Here is a 19,502-nt window from a genome sequence, read left to right as displayed (position 1 = left end):
CCTTGTTTCCCTCAGTTTCCTCATGTGTAAAATGAGCTGGAGGAAGAAATGGCAAAAACACTTTGCCAAGAAAACTCCAAGTGAGGTCATGAAGAGTTGAACAGGACTGAAACGACTGAATAACAACTACAACAAATGAAGCCAGGAAAGACAAGACATAGAAATGAGGAAGGAGAGAATTATAGAAATGGGGAGAATGAGTGAAAATGCATAGAGCATACATAGAGCAACAGAGATTAGTGTCACTGAACTGAAAAGTATAGAGAGGAACGTAAAGTGTCATAAGAGAAGAAAGGCAGCCAGGTAGGCAGGTTGGGAAGAGCTTTGAATGAGAGGATTCAATATTTGATCCCAGAGGTAACAAGAAGCCACTAAAGTTATTGTTTGGGAATGGAGAAGTGACACAGTCAGACTTGTGCTTTAGGAAGATGAATGTAACAGCTGAATGCAGGATGGAATGGAATGAAAGGAGACTTGAGACACAGTGACCAACCAGAAGGCTCTTTCAAGAACCCGGAATGGGCCTGGATCAGTGTAGTAGCAGCATCAGAAGGAAGAAGGGGGTGTGGATGAGAGATGTCACAGAAATAACATCAACAGGACTTGGTAACTGATTGCATATGGCGGGGGAAAAGAGAGAGAAGAGTTGAGGATTACATTTTGGACTAGGTGACTAGGAGGATGGTGGTATCCTCCACAGTAATAGGTAAGCTAAAAACATGGGAAGGTTTAGGGAGAAATAAATTCAGTTTTGGACATGCTAAATTTAAGATGTCTTCAGAATATCTAGTTCAAGATGTCAAATAGGAGATGTGAGAATGGAGGTCAGGATAGACCTTAGGGTTAGAGAGTTAGGTCTGAGAACCATCTGCATAGAGGTGATACTTTAACCCGGTGGAGCTGATGAGATCAAGTGAGATAATATTGAGTGTGAAGAGAAGAGAGGCCAGGACATACCCTTGGTGACCATCAGGGATTAGTGGGGGTGACCTGAGGAGATTGAGGAGGAGATGTCAGACAGGTAAGAGGAGAACCAGGAAACTGCAGTGTCATGAAATCCTAGAGAGATGAGAATATCAAGGAGAAGATGCTGATTGAGTTTCAATGGCTACAGAGAGGTTGGAAAATAAGAGGATTGATTAAAGTCAATTAGATTTGACAATTAAAAATGGTTGCTTTAATGTTAATGCATATGTAGAGCCTTTATCAAGTTGTATGCCATCTTGGGGAGGGGATGAGTAGGGAGGTGAGAGAGGGCAATAAAATTTGGAACTCAAAAGCTTGTGGAACTGAATGTTGTAAACTAAAAACTAATTAAAATAATTAAAAAGAAAATATGATATTATTATTGAAAAAAATAAAGATGGTTGATTATTTTAGAAACAGCAGTTTCAGTTGAATGATGAAGCTTGAAGTCAGATTACAGAGTTAAGATGAGAGTTAGACAAAAGGAAGTGGAAGACCCTATGGTAGGCAGCCTTCACAAGGTTTCTAGCCACCTTAGGGAGGGAAGATACAGAATGATAGCTAGCAGGAATGGCTGGATTAAGTGAGAGGTTTTTTTTAAAAGACTAGGGAGACGAGTCTATTTGTATGTGGTAGAGGAGTAGCAAATGGACAAGAATTGCCTTGGCAAGAAGAAGGGTCATCTCTTTATGTGAGGCAGGGGTAAAAGAAGAGATAGTGACAGAAAGTATCAGGGTGAGATGATATGTGGAGGGAAGAATAGGGAGCTCTTGATGAATGACTTCAATTTTTGCTGTGAAATATGAGACAAGGATGAGAGGGAAGGGGAGAGGAGATTGGAGGAGGGATGAAATAGTTTGGAAAAGCCACTATGGACTGTGTGAGGGAATATTTAATCTCCTGCTATGAGGACAGGAATTGTGCAGGAAAGAAAGACTGACCCACAACTTGTTCATATCAAGGTTTTAGGCAACTAAAATAAAAAATCTGAGGTCTTTGTCACATAACTCCTATGAATCCAGGTCTCTTCCACTATTCACTTGAATTGATCAAAATAAATTTGTGTCTAAATCTTGTCCACAGATTGTATCCACTTACACTTAAAATAATAACAATAATCTCATTAAAAAGGAGTCACACAGAAGAGACAGACATAGTTACCTTCACATGTGATAAGGGCTTCCTCTCCCTGCTGGCAAGAATTCTGGTCCCAAGATTGAGAAGGACAATGCCAGAGGAAGGATTCTTGACCTTGGCAGTTGATTTTGTCTATCCACCTGGCCTGCAAACTTTGTTGGGAGCTAGAAAATGTTTCAATACGCCCCTTAGAACCACAACTCAGGTGTCTGCAAATCACTGATACAGTGTTGTCGTCCATGGAGTTGGAGCAAACATTACCCCATGTTCCATTGTAGAAAACTTCTAGCCACCCAGAGCACTTATGGTCCTCACTCACCAGCCTGAGATCCAAGGATTCTGTAAATGGAGAGGAAGGTGTGACACAATCAGAGGGGACATTTGTTCCCACATTCTCTAGGTCTTTACCCCCTGGAAATTGTATTAGGTTCTCCGGCTCTGCTGGGGAGTCTCTACTGGATAGACAGAGACTCCAGATCTTCTTTTTACAGAATTACTTCCTCTTTATTTCTGAGCATCTCTCTCTGTCTTGTCACTCCCAATGAAAAAGACAGAAATGTCTTAATTATGATTTCACTACTCAGTTTCATAGTTTGAATATTAGTGTGCATCTGGGAACCACCAAAGTAAAGCAAATCAGCAGACACATATTGTATGCATAATCTGTGAATAGCACTTTACTGGGAAATGAAGGTATAAGGAACACACACACACACACACATATGCACTCATGCACACGCAACACACATGCATATACATATATGTGTATGTATGTATTTCTGTATGTATAAACATATAGACACATACATAAACACACATATATCTTCATAAAGGAGGACACCCACATATACTATTATAATTGATGAATAAAATCACCCTTCAGATATGAGGCCTTGCCCTGGGACTGAATTCTAGGGAAAGCTCTGGTTGGGGGAGGAAGTCCTCCTCCTTGTCTGAATCAGCTCTTTCTCCCACTAGTCTCTAAGCCTCACCACCTCAGTGCTCCCATAAGTCCCTCCCTGTTACTGGGATGTGTGTAGACCAGACCTGAGCAGAGGACTCCCACATCCTCTTTGTGTCTGCAGTCATGCTGACCCCAGTGGAGGGAAGGGCACTCCCCTAGGTGGGATTCATTGCCAGAGCAGCTGAGCTCATCCAGCCAGATGGGGCCTGATCCTTGTCCAAAGTGAGCAGAGACCATGACTTCGAGGGCCACTCCACAGCCCAGCTGCCTGCACACCACGTGGGCATCACTCAGGTCCCAAGAATCATCACAGATGGTCCCCCAGGTACCATTGTAATAGACTTCAACCCTTCCAGAGCACGGACCTCTTCCATTCAACAGACGAAGCTGTCCATTTTCTACAGGGAGAAATTCAGATTATTTGTCCATTTTCCCAAGGAAAGACAACAGTTTCATCAGATTTTCCAATATTCTTTCTTACCTGAAAATAGGACAGGTGCCTTTTCCTTTTCAGACGGTGAATTATTGAATGTGAGGTTCTGAGTCTGGTTGCCTGCCAAAAACACACACAGCTCAAATAAACTAAATATGCACATTGAGGAAAGGCAATGGAAGAGAGAAGGAGTCAGCAAACTGGAGAGGAGACAGGTTGTGAGGGAAGGACAAAGGGATTTCCCAATCTAAGAAGGCAGGTTTGGGCTCTACCAAGTGAAACAAAATTGTTCTCCTTGATAGTTCAATTGTTCTACTATCACAGCTCCAACCTCCATATACAAGGAGCCCTAAAAAGTCTGTGACCTTCTATAAGGAAGAGCTTCTGAGAGAAAGGTGGCATCACTTATACCTGATCACCCTTCCTCAGGCTTTGCTCACGCTCTGCTAGGTCTAGCACCTACGAACTGTATATGGTAGCTTCTACCTATCATATTTCTACCACCAGCCTATGGCTAAACTCTAGAACAGGAGTTATTTTTCCCCTTGAAGTACATCAATGTGTTTTAAAACATATTGATAAATTTTGTTTAAGGAGGTGGGAATTGAGGGAGGAGGAGAAGGCAAAAATTTGAAACTAAAAAAAAAATAAATGTTATCAATTATCTTTACATGTAATTAGAAAAAAATATTATTTTTAATATAAGTAAATGAAATATATAGATAACTATATTTCAATATAATTTGTCTCTTAGTTATATAAAGAGAGCCCCACCCTGTAGCAAAGGCCTATGTGTAGAGAGGCCTGTATGTTCTGTGGCCTCATGGGTACAAAGGGCCGTCCCTCTCACATGAGGTTTTCATTGTGTGGCCCAAAGGGAGGAAGAATAAACATATGTGGCCCTCTTCTCCCCTCATGTTATACCTTAGTCATTTCAGTTGTGCCTGACTCTTCATGACCAAATTTAGGGTTTTCATGACAAAGGTACTAGAGTGATTTGCCATTTCCTTCTCTAGATCATTTTACAGATGAGGAAACTGAGGCAAACAGGGTTAAGTGATTTCCCCAGGCACATGCAGCTAGTAATTGTCTGAGGTCAAATCTGAACCCAGGTCTTCCTTATCCCTGGCCCTACACTGGATCCACTGCACCACCTAGCTGCCTCTCTACCTAGCTTCTTCACCTCCCTTTCTCCAAAGGAGACTTTAATTCCCACCAGGAGGGGAAGCACGAGGTTGGGCCCAGACACCACTCAGCTCTCCTCAGAGAGAAGGAATACCAGGGTAGAATTCTTTTTATCTGCTCCCTTTAATATTGTTAATCTATGGGTCATGATGTGCTTCAATCTAACTTCTGATTTTCTGGAGGGGGAGATCAACTAAAAACATTATTCTCAGAAGTCATCCCAAAGCTACACCAAAGGAGTCCATGGCCCAAAAGTCTAGAATCCCTGCTTTAGAGGAACAGGTATCTCTCTTAAACTAGCTCAATAGGAATTCCTTCTTCTCCTAGCTCAACAGAGAAAAGGTTGAGGTTTTCAAATAGCAGATACCTATTAACTGCTAGTAGATTGATTTTCCTAAGTAACTGAGGAAAAAGACAACATAAAAGCAGAAGCTCTCCACTTTTACACATCACTAGAAATGACTTCCCAAGATGATGGTAGTATAGCACAACTGAAAGGAGCTTCCTCTGACTCTAATCTGTTTCTAAATTTTCCACCTCCTCTCTGGGACTTTCCTACTGAGGGGATTAGAATAGCAAGTGGTAGTGGAATTGAGGCAACCACACTGCCTCAAGTCTGGGGCTAGCTCAGTTCTCTTTCTCTTCACTCATGGGCCTAGTCTCATTTCTATCTTGTGAGAAAGCTATGCAATAGCAGGAATTGGGAGAAAACATTATTGCATCTTTTGAATCCAGTTCTGCATGGCTGGGAACTGGACCACCTCTGCCTGGGGCTTAACTAAGGACTTAAGTAGTAGCATCAGCTACTAGAAACCCAGTCAGATCCAAAGATTTATACAAGGAATTTTCTCACAAGAAACCGACATGTTTTATTTGGTAATTGGCCCAGTACTATTCAATCAGTTATTGTTTCCATGCCCTTTTGATCAAATACAGACATTTGGGGGGAGTGAGACACCTCTTTTCTGATTTCAGGGAATTGCACCTATTTGTTCTCCCCTTCCCGACTTGGAAACCCCTAATCTTTCCTCCAATTAGAAATCCATTTAGATACCCTAATTTTATATCCTTATTATTTTAATTAACTCTTCTTAATGCATAAAAATTTGTCTCCCTTGTATTCTTTGTGCCAAAATTGAGGAAGGCAACTGGTCCAGATTTGTTAAGCCATTGGCATGTATTGCTTAGTAAATTGATAAGCTTGGGGAGCATGAACCTTTGGTTTTTCAGTCATTTCATATTTCATGCACCACATGATCTCTTCCCTCAAGTTCTCTCCCTAGTCTCTGGCTGATCGGCACTGATCCAACTGATGCATAGGTTCTTTTCCTTGCAGAATCCTTATCCTCTGACCCCTGAATTGACTTTAATTCAGTGTCATGACATATTTGTACATCTGATGAGAAGGTTTTACCCTAACTCCTACTACCTCTAAGAAATACACAGAGAAGATGAAATTGTGCAACCTTTAGCTCAAGGGTCTATTTACATAAGAATCTCTGCAGTGGTGCCAATTGATTTCATGAGATAAAGTTACAGAGAGCTGGAGAGAAAAGGGATCCTGGTCTTCTGGCTCAGCATCTCTCTTTCTGTCCAAGATATCTCTTTTCTCCAACTTTCACAAACTGACCCTCATGAAATCTATTTCCACCAATGAGGAGATCTCTGACAAATGGCCCTTTGATACAAGGGTTGCAATTGTCAAGTGACGAAGTCCCGAAATTTTATTCTAAGAAAGCTATAATATGGTACACCCCATATTGAATTGTATCCGTGTGTCTACGATATCCTCTGTTCTATTCTGTCCTTGCAGAATTTTGCTCTGGGGAAACACCCTTCATGTGAATTTAGAAAATTCCTAGTCCTCCCTAATTTTGGTCATTCCTGGTCCTTCTAGCCAATATCCAGAGCCAATATCAATGTTCATTATTAGTACTACACATTAGCATAGGTCTATAGTTTCCTCTAAAGTAGTTGAGGGATCAAACTCCCAAAGAAAAGTCAGGCATGAACAATGGCATATATAAAGTAAATACTTCATACTTGCTACCAGAGAAAAGATGTGATGGCTCTCCTATAGTTTCTAAAAAGAGCTACCCGACTGTTGATGGGTGCAGACACGTCTATCCTTTTCCTTCCTGCACATATCAGTGCCTTCACTGGCCCATCACCTAGACATATGCTTTGAGTCCAAAACAGAGATTTCCCTTCACTAACCTGAGCAGACCACAGAGGCAACTTTTCCTTTGGAACAAGAAGAAGTCCCCAGAATAATCACAGGACAATCCCATAAGTGAGACTCAGTCCCTGTGCAATAAAACGTATCCCTTATGATCTTGACATTTCCTTTGTCAAAATGTACATCTTCTGGAGGCTTCATGGCAACACCACAGTTGAGCTGATGGCACAGAACATTGGCATCTGCCAGGTCCCAGTGGGAGTCACAGAGACTTCTCCAGGTCCCCAAAACTTGGATCTCCACTCTTCCTTCACATTGGGAGCTTCCATTCATCAGACGAAAGTCTGTGTACCCTGGGGAGAAGAAAACAGGGCTTTAGAAAAATGACTGGGACTTTCTAATCTCAGTATTATGTATAGTGGGGGAGCAGGATAAAAGCATTGAGTAAGTTTTACTTGAACAAATGACTCCGACATCCATGCTGTGACTGCATCTTCGCTGTGGAAGGGATACTGTGGGGCACAATGACAGAAGTGTTTCACTTCCATTACACTGGAATTCTTTGTCCCAGATGGGTCCATTTCCTCTTCCAAAGTGAGCTCTTTTCATGATAGAAACTGCAGTCCCACACTGTAACTCAGCACAGATGACTTTGGCAGTAGAAAGGGTAAAATTCCAATCACAGACTGTGCTCCATTTTGTTCCAGAATTTACTTCTACCCTCCCATTACAGGGCCCATCCCCTGCAACCAGCTTGACAAATCCTGGAAAGACAAGAAAGAACTCCAGTGATTGGCCCTGAATGCCAAGCTTTCCCTGGTGAGGAAAGAGACACAATTAATTATGTGCAACTCTGTCTGAAATATTCCCAAAGAAGAAGAAGCATAGGAACTTTCCTTTACTGAGCTTATGACGATTAATGTCTTGAAAACATGTGGCCCATGACTGAACCTGAAATAAAACTGAAGGTGCTTAATGCCTGGTACTCTTTGGGAGAGTATGTCTGACCTATGTAGGCAAATGCAATCCTGCTACTCTTTTAGGCAAGGAAGAGGCATATGGAAACAGCAGAGACCCAAGGAGGAGAATTAGACTCATGATATCTCATCGTTAGAGAAGTAACCATCTCCTCTACCCCAAGAACCTGGTTGCTCTAAATAGGTTTTCTTTTCTTTTTCATTTTCTGGAGCTTTGTTCATCATTTTTCTTCCTTTTTTCAGATAGGGGAAGCTTAGAGTAGTCCATATTTCAGTTGCTTGAAGGGCTTTGTAAAAGATTTATGAGATTCCAAGGTCTTTTCTGTAATTCTGCACCACATATCTCAAATAGAGTTTCCATATTTTTCCATGGTTAATTTCCTACTGCTTCTGAAATGTTTGAGAGCTAGGACTCAGGTGCTAAGAAATAAGGACATTTTAACATACATACTACTTTAACTCTACGATAATCCATGAGGGGATATCATCACAGTAAGAAATCAGGGAGGAAGAAGAAAGAAAAAGAGGAAAGAGAGATAAAGAGAGACAGAGAGAGAGAGTGAGAAAGAGACAGGAAAACGGGTGACATTTCTGCTGACTTGGAAAGGAAGGAATCACTGCTACCAATGGATCTTTTTTTACCATTTGATGGTCTGAATCAGGACAAACCATTTTCCTCAATCTGTGAGTCTGAAATGAGCCCACAATACGTTGGCAGTTGATGATAGCATCTGTTACATTGGCTACAGAGATTTTTGTAGATATGAAGAAAAGAAGCTTTGTGGACGTGGCAAAGGACTATGGTAAGGACAGAGTAGATGTTGTTGGGTGCCAGCAAACCATCTCTAGAGGATATCAGAAAAGCTTCTGTTTTTGAAATATGCAGAAAATAATGTACTTAGAGCAAGATCCCCAAGAGCAATTTCTCTGGACTACACTATGAGAATGTAATTCACTCAGCTTAGTTGTAGTAGGCCCCTTCTCCCAGAGGAATAGAAGCAACATGGAGATAGAAATAACAAGAGGAAATGATTAATATCAGTGCCTGAAGCACCAGCTCCAAAGGATCTCTCCCAACTTCTGCAGTTAGCCTTATCTGTGCTACTCACAATTGGTATACTCTCATTTGCTAGGATTCTTTGCTTTAGAATGGAGACTCTATCCCCCTCTGTGTACCTTTATGCCTTAGGATAAAACTATACAGATGAGGAGGTAGAGTCCAGATGACAGAATGACAGGAACTGGCACACAGAGTTCCCTCAAAAAACTCCTCCAAGCAGATATAAAAAATGTGCTGGACCAAATATCGATATAGAAAATCTAAGAAAAAGTGAGAATGAGACATTTTATCCAGCTCATGTCAGGACAGTGAAACAGACAGAGAAATCTCCAGATACTAGTCTGGCCAGGAATTTGAAGGGCATGTAGAGCTCCAGAAAAGGGAGAGGTGATCTGCCCCAAAAACTCTACACAAGCAGATCAGAAAAGTTCCTAAATCCCCTACATATTCTCTCCCCAGTACAAGCCTGGAGAGAGCTCTGGAGGACAGAAGAGATATTGTAGTTCTGGGCATCACAGCAAATTATACTTATTAGTCTGTGTGACTTTGCTACAGTTAGATAACCTCACTGGACTTCTATTTCCTCCTTTATAAAGTAAAGACAGATAATGACTATCAATTTTACTTTTAGTTCTAAATTCTATGACCCCAGGATCAAATTATAGCCTCCCCTGTTACCAGACGACAGACCTGTGGGAGCTCCATTTAGATTCATGCTCTAGCCCCATGTTCTCCAGCTCAATATCTGATTTCAGAGCTCCCAGCCCCATCTCATGTCCTTCCCACTCACCTGAGCACATGACACCAACATCATACTCATGAGTACAGAAATTTTGCTCTGTCCTTCTATGGCAATCCCACAGGGAAGACTCCGTCCCTCTGCACTGTACCAGCCACATGATCCCTTCTCCTGGGACAAATGGAGCCCCTCGCACAGCAGTCACAGCAGAGCCACAGCCCAGATGCTGGCACACCACATGACCAGTTGCTTTTAGGCCCTGTGAGGGATCACATACAGTCCCCCAGGAGCCATCATGCCAGATCTCCACTCGTCCAGAGCACGGGGTCTCTCCTCCTCTGAGTCGGAGTTTGTCTTTCTCTGGAAAGGAAGCAGAATCCCCTGTTATACTTGAGCTTGGAAGTGGTGAATCTCTGAGAGCCCCAGCTAGAGAGAGTGATGAACTGAGATACCTGTGTAGTGACCTGAGGTTGGGCAGTCAATTTCCTTCTTGTATATTTCACGTTTGCACAAAGCTGTTTCTATGTTGTCTCCCCCATTAGACTTTGAGCTCTTTGAAGGCAAGCACTCCTTTTTTGTCTTTCTTGTTATCGCCAGGGCTTAGTACAGTGCCTAGCCCATGGTAGTTGCTTTAATAGGGATCATTAACTTTGTACAAACAAGCTCTATACAAGATGAATTGGTCACCTTTGAAGAGGCAGTGCAAAGATGGTGGAGGAAAGGCGAGGACTTACACAACTTCTCCCAAATTGCCCTCCAAACAACTTTAAAATAATTCCTCAAAAGATACTCTGGAGCAGCAAAGCCAAAAAAAGCCCTGAGTGAAACAATATTCCAGCCCAAGACAACTTAAAAGGTTAGCAGGAAACTTCTGTCTCAAAAGGCAAAGAGGGGAATGCAGTCCAGTGCCTACCACACCTGCAAGTGAGGCCTCAGGCCCTGGCACAAGGCAGCAAGTAGCAGGCCACACCCAACACTAGCCAGCAGCAGGCCTTGGGGGCAACTGAATTTGTGACAGTGTCTTCTGGAGCTCTCAGCCCACAGATGATAAGAGGGTTGGACAAATGGTGAGAAGGAGATTATAAGAGACTCTTTGCTGGCACTGGTTGCAGAATCCTGTTTAATTGCTCATACTCAGTTCCAGGTCACAGTCCTAGGGCAAGGTGAAGCAACACAATAGAGTTCCCAGGCACGTGGGACCAGGACCTAGTCAGAGTACCAGGGCAGAAAAGAATACTTGTGGTCACTCTTAGACCAGATTACAGGCCAAGAGAGCACTGATATTTCAGACAGTGTCCCTTCCACCATGATAGCAGAGACTGACTTTAACATAGAGTTAAACATCAAGAAATAAGCATGAAAGTGAGTGAGCACCTATAAAACAGAAACATATAGCATAGTGGATTGAAAACCAGCATCATAGAATATGTTCTTTACACAAAACACACTTGAATCAAAGAGTCACATGTAGAGTAAAGTAAAAGGCTGCAGCAGAGTCCATTATGTTTCAGCTGAAGTTAAAAAAAAAACAGAGGTAGCAGTCATGACCCCAGACAAAGCAAAAGCAAAACTAGATCCAATTAAATGAGATAGACAAACTATATCTTGTTAAAAGGTACCATAGACAATGAAGTCATATCACTACAAAACATATATGCACCAAATGGTATAGCACCCAAATTCTTTTTTTTAGATTTTTTTTATTTCTAGTTTACAACACTCAGTTCCACAGGCTTTTGAGTTCCAAATTTTCTTCTCCTCCCTCCCCTCCTCCCTCCCCCCAAGATGGCATGGAATCTGATATATGTCCTACATATACCTTTGCATTTAATATATTTACACAATAGTCAAGTTGTAAAGAAGATCCATGAACACTGGAGTAAATCAAGATAAGAAGAAAAAAAAACAAAGAAAAAGATATAGGAAAAAAAGAGAGCAGATAGTTTCCTTCAACCTGCATTCATACTCCATAATTCTTTATCTAGATGTAAATAGCTCTTTCCATAATGAGACCTTTGGGGCTGTCTTTGAACCTTGTATTGCTGAGAAGAGCCAAATCTATCAATGTTAGTCATCGCAGAATCAATATGTCTGTAGTTGAGTACAATGTTCTGCTCCTCTCACTCAGCATCATATCATGTAGTTCTTTCCAGGTTATTATGAAGTCTGCATCTTCAACATTTCTTATAGCACAATAGTATTCCATTACATTCATATACCACAACTTCTTTAGCCAATTCCCAGTTGATGGGCATCCCCTTTATTTCCAATTTTTTGCTACCACAAAAAGAGCTGCTATAAATATTTTTGTACATACAGATCCCTTTACCCCTTGTGTGATCTCTTTAGGATAGAGCCCTAGGAGTGGTATTGCTGGGTCATAGAGTATGCACATTTTTATAGCCCTGTGGGCATAGTTCCAAATTGCTCTCCAGAATGGCTAGATCTGTTCACAACTCCACCAGCAACATTCCAATTTTCCCACATGCTCTCCAGCATTTATCATTTTCCTGTTTTGTTATGTTAGGGAATGTGACAGGAGAGATGTGGTACCTAAAAGTTGTTTTGATTTGCATTTCTCTGATCAATAGTGATTTAGAGCATTTTTTCATGTGACTATAGATATCTTTACTTTCTTCCTCTGAAAACTGTCTGTTCATATCCTTTGACCATTTCTCAATTGGGGAATGACTTGTATTCCTATAAATTTGGCTCAGTTCCCTGTATATTTTAGAGATGATGCCTTTATCAGAGTTGTAAAGATTTTATCCCAGTCTTCTGCTTGATGCCTAATCTTTGTTGCAATGGCTTTGTTTATACAAAACTTTTCAATTTCACCTAATCAAAATGATCCATTTTACATTTTATAATGCTCTCTATCACTTGTTGGGTCATGAATTCTTCCGTTTCCCATAAATCTGACAGGTGAACTATTCCTTGCTCTCCCAAATTGCTTATAGTATCAGCCTTTATTCCTAAATCATGAACCCATTTTGACTTTATTTTGGTGTATGGTGTAACATATTGGTCTATGTCCAGTTTCTGTCATACTATTTTCCAATTTTCCCAGCAGTTTTTGTGAAATGGTGAGTTCTTAGCCCAGAAGCTGGATTCTTTGGGTTTATCAAAGATTAGATTGTTATAGTTCTTGACTACTGCATCTTGTGTACCTAACCAATTCCACTGATCCACTACTCTTCTTCTTAGCCAGTACCAAACAGTTTTGATGACTGCTTCTTCATGCTACAATTTAATATATGGTATGGCTACGTTACCTTAACTAACATTTCTTTTCATTAATTCCCTTGATATTCTGGACCATTTGTTCTTCCACAGATGAATTTTGTTATTATTTTATTTGGTAGTTCAATTGGTCTGGCACTGAATAAGTAAATTAATTTAGGTAAAGTTATCATTTTTATTATATTACCTTGGCCTAACCATGAGCAACTGATGTTTTTCCATTTGTTTAGAGCTGACTTTATTCACATGAAAAGTGTTTCATAATTGTGTTCATACAGGCCTTGGGTTTGTCTTGGCAGGTAGACTCCCAAATATTTTATTGTGTCTACAGTAACTTTGAATGGAATTTCTCTTTCTATCTCTTGCTGTTGGGCTTTGTCAGTAATGTATAGAAATGCAGAGGATTTGTGTGGGTTTATTTATATCCTGCAACTTTGCTAAAGTTTCTATTGTTTCACATAGTTTTTTACTTGATTCTCTTGGATTCTCTGAGTAAATCATCATATCGACTGCAAAGAGTGATAACTTAGTTTCTTCTTTGCCTATTCTAATTCCTTCAATTTCTTTTTCTTCCCTTATTGCTACAGCTAACATTTCTAGTAGCAAATTGAATAATAGGGGTGATAATGGACATCCTTGTTTCACCCCTGATCTTATTGGGAATGGATCTAGTTTATGCCCATTACATATCATTCTTGCTGGTGGTTCTAGGTAGATGCTACTTAAAATTTTAAGGAAGACTCCATTTATTCCTATTCTTTCTAATGTTTTTAATAGGAATGGATGTTGTATTTTCTCTAAAGCATTTTCTGCTTCTATTGAGATATTCATATGATTTCTGGTAATTTTGTTGTTGATATGATTAATTATGATGATAATTTTTCTAATATTGAATCAGCCTTGAATTAGGAATAAATCCTATGTGGTCATAGTGTATTATTCTCATGATAAGTTGTTGCAATCTTTTTGCTACTATTTTATTTAAAATTTTTGCATCAATATTTGTTAGGGAAATTGCTCTATAGTTTTCTTTCTCTGTTTTGACTCTTCCTGGTTTGGGTTTTAATACCATATCTGTGTCCTAAGAAGAATTTGATAGGATTCCTTCTTCACCTATTTACCCAAATAGTCTATAAAGCATGGAATTTAATTGTTCTTAAAATATTTTATAGAATTCACATGTAAAAGCATCTGGCCCTGGTGATTTTTTCCTAGGGAGCTCATTGAGTTCTTCTTCAATTTCTTTTTCTGAGATGGGGTTATTTAGGTATTTCACTTCCTGTTCTGCTAACCAGGACAATTCATATTTTTGTAACTATTCATCCACATCCCTAAGGTTGTCAAATTTATGGGTATACAATTGGTCAAAATAACTCCTAATTATTGTTTTAATTTCCTTTTCATTGGAGATGAATTCACCCTTTTCTTTTTTGATACTGGTAATTTGATTTTCTTCTTTCTTTTTTAAATCAACTTGACAAAAGGTTTATCAGTTTTATTGATCTTTTCATAAAGCCAGATCTTAGTTTTATTTATTGGTTCAATATATTTCTCATTTCAGTTTTATTAATCTCTCCTTTGGTTTTCAGTATTTCTAATTTGGTGTTATTTTGGGATTTTCAATATGTTCTTTTTCTAGTTTTTTCGCTTCCATACCCAATTCATTGATCTCCTTTTTCTCTATTTTATTCATGTGAGAATTTAGAGATATAAAACTTCCCCAAAGAACAGCTTTTGCTGCACCCCGTAACTTTTGGTATGTTGTGTCATTATTGTCATTCTCTTGAATGAAGTTATTAATTGTTTCTATGGTTTGTTCTTTGGCCCACTCATTCTTTAGAATTAGATTACTTAGTTTGCAATTAATTTTTAGTTTATTATTCCATGGTCCTTTATTCCAAATAATTTTTATTGTATTATGATTTGAAAAGGATGCATTGACTATTTCTGACTTTCTACACTGGATTGTGAGGTTCTTATGCCCAAGTACATGGCCAGTTTTTGAGTATGTGCCATGTACAGCTGAGAAATAAGCATATTCCTTTTTATCCCCATTTTGTTTTCTGCAGAGGTCTATCATATCTGTCTTTTCTAAAATTCTTTTCACCTCTTTAACTTTTTTTTTGTTTATTTTGAGGTTACATTTATCAAGTTCAGAGAGGGGGCGGTTGAGGTCCCACACTGGTATAGTTTTGCTGTCTATTTCTACCTCCAATTCCCTAATTTCACATCTACGAATTTGTATGCTATAGAACTTTGTGCATATATGTTAAGTAATGATATTGCTTTATTGTTTATGGTGCCTTCTAGCAAGATACAGTGTCCTTCCTTATCTCTTTTCATTTGATGTATGTTTGTTTTTGCTTTGTCTGAGATTAAGATTGCAACCCCTGGTTTTTTTTTTTACTTTAGCTGAAGCACAATATATTCTACTCCAGCCTTTTACCTTTTCCCTATGTGTTTCCCCCTGTTTCAAATGTGTTTCTGGTAAACAACATATTGTAGGATTATGGTTTTTAATCCATTCAGCTATCCTTCCCCTTTTTATGGGATGGTTCATCCAATTCACATTCACAGTTTGACAAAAGGAAGTGGAAGAACATATAGTAGGTAAACTTCACAAGGTTTTTAGCTATCATAGGTAGGGAAAATACAGAATGATAGCTAGCAGGAATGGGTGGATTAAGTGAGAGGATTTTTTTAAAAGACTAGGGAGAGGAATATCTTTGTATATGGTAGAGGAGGTGTTAGTAGACAAGAATTGCCTTGGCAAGAAGAAGAGTCATCTCTTTATGTGAGGCAGGGGTGAAGGAAGAGATAGTGACAGAAAGTATCAGGGTGAGATGATATGTGGAGGGAAGAATAGGGAGTGCGTGATGAATGACTTCATTTTTGCTGGGAAATATGAGACAAGGATGAGAGGGAAGGGGAGAGGAGATTGGAGGAGGGATGAAAACATTTGGAAAAGCCACCATGGAGAGTGGGCTAGTGAATCAATTAGGGAGGCATAAAAAGATTCACTTGATATAGGTAGCACCCAGGTAAAATTATATAATATATTTGCGGTAAACTCAGTCAGCATGGTTTCATGATTTTCTCCAGCTTCATTCATGTTTCCCTAAGTAGGAGCACAGCCAGTGGCAATAAACTAGGACTGAGGCTTGGAAGGGCAACTTTGGTGATAGTATAAGGCAGATTAGAGATTTAATAGAAGAAGATAGAAAAAGGAATGAACCAGTTCACCAAGAAATCAAGGAGGAGAGTTTAGCCAGTGCAGGAATGATGACCTTGGCAACAGCTGAGGAGTGGAGGTCTTGGTGAGATTGAAGAATAGAGTTAGGGGGTTGTAAGGAAGAGGGAGAGGTGTAGTGACCATCAATTATTATCAGATAAAGGAGTTTCAGAGTTCACATACATAAAAGTGGAACACTTGTAGGTGATAGCAAGAACAAGAGTATGACCATCTTTTTGCATCTCTGAGTTGGATGGAAGTCTCTGGAAACGAATAAGGTGAAGAAGTGGGAGGTTAGGGTGTTTGAGGGAATATTTAATCTCCTGCTATGAGGACAGGAATTGTGAAGGAAAGAAAGACTGATTCACAACTTGTTCACATCAAGGTTTTAGGCAACTAAAATAAAAAAATACCGAGATCTATGTCACACAACTCCTACGAACCTAGGTCTCTTCTGCTGTTTCCTTGGATGCATCAAAATAAATTTGGATCTAAACCTTGCCCACAGATTGAATCCACTTACACTAAAAAATAATAAAAATAATAATAATCCTATTAAAATGATTCAAACAGAAGAAACAGATGTACTTACCTTCACATGTGATAAGGGCTTCCTCTCCCTGCTGACAAGAATTCTGTCCCCAAGATTGAGAAGGACAATGCCAGAGGAAGGATTCTTGACCTTGGCAGTTGATTTTGTCTAGCCACCTAACCTGCAAGTCATTTCGGGAGCTAGAAAATGTTTCAATATGCCCCTTGGAACCACAACTCAGGTGTCTGCAAATCACTGATACAGTGTTGTCTTCCATGGAGTTGGAGCAAACACTACCCCATGTTCCATTGTAGAAAACTTCTAGCCACCCAGAGCACTTATGGTCTTCACTCACCAGCCTGAAATCCAGGGATTCTGTAAATGGAGAGGGAGGTATGACAAAATCAGATGGGACATTTGTTCCTATACTCTCTGGGTCTCCTCCTCTGAAATTGCATTAGGTTCTCTGGCTCTGCTGGGGAGTCTCCACTGGATAGACACAGAACCCAGTTTTTGTTTTTGTTTTATTTTTTACAGAATTACTTGCTCTATATTTCTGAGCATTTCTCTATGTCTTGTTGCTCCCAATGAAAAAGACAGGAATGCCTTGACTGTGATTTCACTACTCAGTTTCACACTTTCAAAATCAGTGTGTATCTGTGAACCACCAAAGTAAATTCAAACAGCAGAAACATATTGTATACCTATTCTGTGAATAGCACCGTACTGGGAAATGAAGGTATGAGGATTACACACACACACACACATGCATGCATGCATGCACACACGCACATACACACACACACTCACAGTCCCTCAGTGTGAGTGGGATGTATGTGGCCCAGACCTGAGCAGAGGACTCCCACGTCCTCTTTGTGCCTGCAGTCATGCTGACCCCAGGGGAGGGAAGGGCACTCCCTTAGGTGGGATTCATTTCCAGAGCAGCTGAGCTCATCCAGCCAGATGGGGCCTGATCTTTGTCCAAAGTGAGCAGAGACCATGACTTCGAGGGCTACTCCACAGCCCAGTTGCCTGCACACTACGTGGGCATCACTTAGGTCCCAAGAATCATCACAGATGGTCCCCCATGTACCATTGTAATAGACTTCAACTCTTCCAGAGCAGGGACCTCTTCCATTCAACAGACGAACTTGTCCATTTTCTACAGAAAGAAAATCAGATTAATTGCAAATTTTCCCGAGGACAGAGAAGAGTTTCTCAGATTGTCCAATTTTCTTTCTTACCTGAAAATAGGACAGTTGCATTTTCCTTTTCAGACTGTGAATTATTGAATGTGAGAGACTGTGTCTGGTTTCCTGAAAAAAGCGCACACAGCTCAAATCCAGGGCTGGAATTTTTAATTTGGAAGGGGATAATTAAGGTAAATATATACCTTGAAGAAAGGCACTGGGTGAGAAGAGAGGGTCAGCAAATTGTGAGGGAGGGACAAAGGATTTCCTGGTCTAAGAAGGCAGGTTTGGGCTCTACCAAGTCAAACAGAATTGTTCTCCTTGACAGTTCTATTGTTCCACTCCCACAACTCCACCCTCCATACACAGAATGCCCTAAAAAGTCTGTGACCTTTTATAAGGAAGAGTTTCTGAGAGAAATGTGGCAGCACTTCTAGCTGATCATCCTTCCTCAGGCTTTGCTCACCCTCTGCTACAACCTCTGCTTCACAGCTATGAACTGTATAGGGTAGCTTCCCCCTACCATATTTCTCACACCAGCTTATGTCTAAACTGTAGAAGAGGAATTTTTTTTCCCTTTGAGTACACTAATTTGCTTTAAAATATATTGATAAATACTGCTTCAGGATTTGGGAGTTGAGGGAAGAAGAGAGGGAGAAAATTTGAAACTTAAAATATTTTAAATAAATATTAAAAATTATCTTTACCCATAATTAGGAAAAATAAAATATTGTTTTTTAAAATAAATGACATATATAAATAACTATATTTCAGTATAATTGGTCTCTTGTTTATGTAATTAGAGCCCCACCCATCTACACCATACTGAATAGTATCCCCATGTCTATGATCTTCTCTGACCTCTTCTGTCCTTGCAGAATTTTGCTCTGAGGAAATAATCTTCACATGGATTTAGACAATTCCTAGTCCTCTCTGTCTAGATTGGGTCATTCTTTGTCCTTCCTACCAATGTCCAGAGCCAATTTCTTTGTTCACTATTTGTGCTACACATTAGCATCGGTCTATATTTTCCTCTAAAGTAGTTGAGGGATCGAACTCCCAAAGAAAAGTCAGGCATGAATAATGGCATATATAAAGAAAATATGTGCAAATGACATACATGATTGACAATAACATGGTTAGGGCTCTTCATACTTGCTACCAGAGAAAAGATGTGATGGCTCTCCTATAGATTCTCAAAAGGGCTACCTGACTGTTGATGTGTGTAGACACTTCTATCCTTTTCCTTCCTGCACATATCATTGCTTTCACTGGCCCATCACCTAGAGATATGCTTTGAGTCCAAAACAGAGATTTCCCTTCACTAACCTGAGCAGACCACAGAGGCAACTTTTCCTTTGGAACATTGAGAAGTCCCCAGAATAGTCACAGGACAATCCCACAAATGAGACTCTGTCCCTGTGCAATAAAATGTATCCCCTATAATCTGGACACTTCCTTTGCCAAAATGGACATCTTCTGGAGGCTTTGTGGCAACACCACAGCTGAGTTGGTGGCAGAGAACGTTAGCATCTGCCAGATCCCAGTGGGAATCACAGAGAGTTCTCCAGGTCCCCAAAACTTGGATCTCCACTCTTCCTTCACATTGGGAGCTTCCATTCATCAGACGAAAGTCTGTGTACCCTGGGGAGAAGAAGACAGCGC

At 40.1% G+C, this 19,502-nt stretch overlaps 1 protein-coding gene across 1 annotated transcript in view; it reads right to left on the bottom strand.

Moving 5' to 3' along the window:
- The window catches only part of LOC118857997 (antigen WC1.1-like), a 75,575-nt gene that overhangs the window by 8,093 nt on the left and 47,980 nt on the right, over window positions 1–19,502 (bottom strand). The window contains 9 exon segments of the mRNA XM_036768439.1: window positions 2,128–2,442; window positions 3,151–3,454; window positions 3,920–3,924; window positions 4,638–4,677; window positions 7,137–7,168; window positions 16,708–17,022; window positions 17,495–17,809; window positions 17,892–17,963; window positions 19,167–19,481. Of these exon segments, the coding sequence (XP_036624334.1) occupies window positions 2,128–2,442; window positions 3,151–3,454; window positions 3,920–3,924; window positions 4,638–4,677; window positions 7,137–7,168; window positions 16,708–17,022; window positions 17,495–17,809; window positions 17,892–17,963; window positions 19,167–19,481 (1,713 nt within the window).

Source organism: Trichosurus vulpecula, chromosome 7 (genome assembly GCF_011100635.1).
Source record: "Trichosurus vulpecula isolate mTriVul1 chromosome 7, mTriVul1.pri, whole genome shotgun sequence".
In the NCBI taxonomy this organism is placed as follows: Eukaryota; Metazoa; Chordata; class Mammalia; order Diprotodontia; family Phalangeridae; genus Trichosurus; species Trichosurus vulpecula.
The sequence above is the reverse complement of the archived record's forward strand: the minus strand, read 5'-3'. Positions and strand labels throughout refer to the sequence as shown.